The sequence below is a fragment of the Sceloporus undulatus genome, chromosome 5, assembly GCF_019175285.1.
Source record: "Sceloporus undulatus isolate JIND9_A2432 ecotype Alabama chromosome 5, SceUnd_v1.1, whole genome shotgun sequence".
In the NCBI taxonomy this organism is placed as follows: domain Eukaryota; kingdom Metazoa; phylum Chordata; class Lepidosauria; order Squamata; family Phrynosomatidae; genus Sceloporus; species Sceloporus undulatus.
In genome coordinates, this window is record NC_056526.1 from 7,957,801 (window position 1) to 7,959,599 (window position 1,799).

Here is a 1,799-nt window from a genome sequence, read left to right on the forward strand (position 1 = left end):
ATGATGTCATCACAGATTCATAAAATATCTTCTAACCTCTGCTTGCCTTGAAGTTTGCCGGATGGGGTTTTGTAGATTTTATATTATCTTGATAGACTTTGACCTCATTGCTCCTTAGTATGTTGTGAGATGTCCCCTTTGTTTTCAGTTATCCATAAAGTAAACAGGTCTGAATACCAAGTTTTAGTTCTTCCACATGTAAAAATCTCAGTCATAAAAGGATGAGGCAATGAATCCTATGTTACTCAGAGCTTTGGAAATTTACCTTTTTGACTATACTGTAACTTCTAGAATCCACTAGCTAGCATGGCCATTGGACATAACTGATGGAAGAATTCTTGGAGTTGTACTCCATAAATATTACTTTTCCAAGCTCTGATATTACCCAACTCTAACAGAAAAGAATATTCTGCTCAGTTTATTGTAGACTCTACCTGTACATGCATAATTCCCTAGAACAAGAATGTGTCATTTACCCAGTGAACTGGTCTGTGTTTAATGAGTATATTTTGCATTTTGAATCTAGCGGTTGTTGACTTGAATGGAAGATACTTTGGAGGACGGGTGGTGAAGGCATGTTTCTACAACCTGGACAAATTCAGAGTCTTGGATCTTGCGGAGCAAGTCTGATTTCTTTCCTCCCCCACTTCCCCCAAAGGACTGAACATGGATGCATTGTATCAGCATCTCAGAGTTTTCAACGGCATGGTGGGAACGCAGCAAATGATGGCATCCTTTCCAGCAAATTGGAAACCAGCCCAAGTGGCTTTTTTATGTTCATTATGAGGGACACAATTTATTTTCATTGTAGTATAAAATTCCTTAAAAGATACTACCTGTTTTTGGTTTTTGCTGCTGCTTTTCATCCAGCTGAGGTTTCATGGCACATGATGGTTGGTGATTTATGCGTGATTCCTCTTTACCACTCATTAGTGATCTTTGAACAAAATGTAGGGATAATGTATTCTAATTTGCTGATGAGGAGGGTTTCTATCTGTTTCCATTTTCTCTTGAGTGCCAAAGGGCCAGTTCTGGACAAGGACTGTGCTTATAGACTCCTTATTCCCTTTTATGGTCTATTCATTTCCACTTCTGATTTAGTGGCAAACTGGAGTTTGCTGTTTCATATAAAATTGGGCAAGCAAGGATGTTTGCGAAAGAAGGACTTGAAGGAAATGTTGAAGAGGAAGTGGGAACATGCCAACTTAGTCTGTCCGTTGACAAATTAAAAACATAGTTTCATATTGGATCTCAGCCAGCCCAGGAAGATGACCATCTTCCTCACCATTTTACTCATTAGTGTTGAAAATATTTCAGTGGAATGGGTGGTATATTTCAAAGCTGTTGATCATAGTAGATGCTATGTGTCTAAATCGGGAGGGGAAAATGTGGTATATAGGCTACATGTCTCCAGGGGCCCCTTTCTAAAAAAAATCCTCCATATTGTTGCCCCCAAACACCTCCTAAGGAAATATGGGAGGCCATTTATTTACAAAAAAATGATCTGGAAATTGACTTCCAAGGGAGCATTGTGGACAAAGATTTTTTTCCATTATGTGTACTGAATGTGTGGTCTTTCAAGTCCAGTGCAGCCTACTGAGCCTTGACAGTTGCCCATACCTGGTCTAAATAGACAGTTGGTCTAGTTCAGTACAGGTTGAGTCTCCCTTATCTGGAATTCCAAAATCTGACACATTCTAAAAACCGAAACCTTTTCAGCTGAGACACTGACACCCTTGTTTTCATTGTGCACAAACATTGTTTCATGCACAAAATTATTTTAAAACATTGTATAAAAT

At 38.8% G+C, this 1,799-nt stretch overlaps 1 protein-coding gene across 1 annotated transcript in view; it reads left to right on the forward strand.

Moving 5' to 3' along the window:
- Nucleotides 1-832, forward strand: part of RBM17 (RNA binding motif protein 17) — an 18,012-nt gene extending 17,180 nt beyond the window's left edge. The window contains exon 11 of the mRNA XM_042467825.1: nucleotides 493-832. Within this exon, the coding sequence (XP_042323759.1) occupies nucleotides 493-630 (138 nt within the window). The 3' untranslated portion in view covers nucleotides 631-832. The remainder of the gene's footprint in view (nucleotides 1-492) is intronic.
- The last annotated feature ends 967 nt before the right edge of the window (nucleotides 833-1,799 follow it).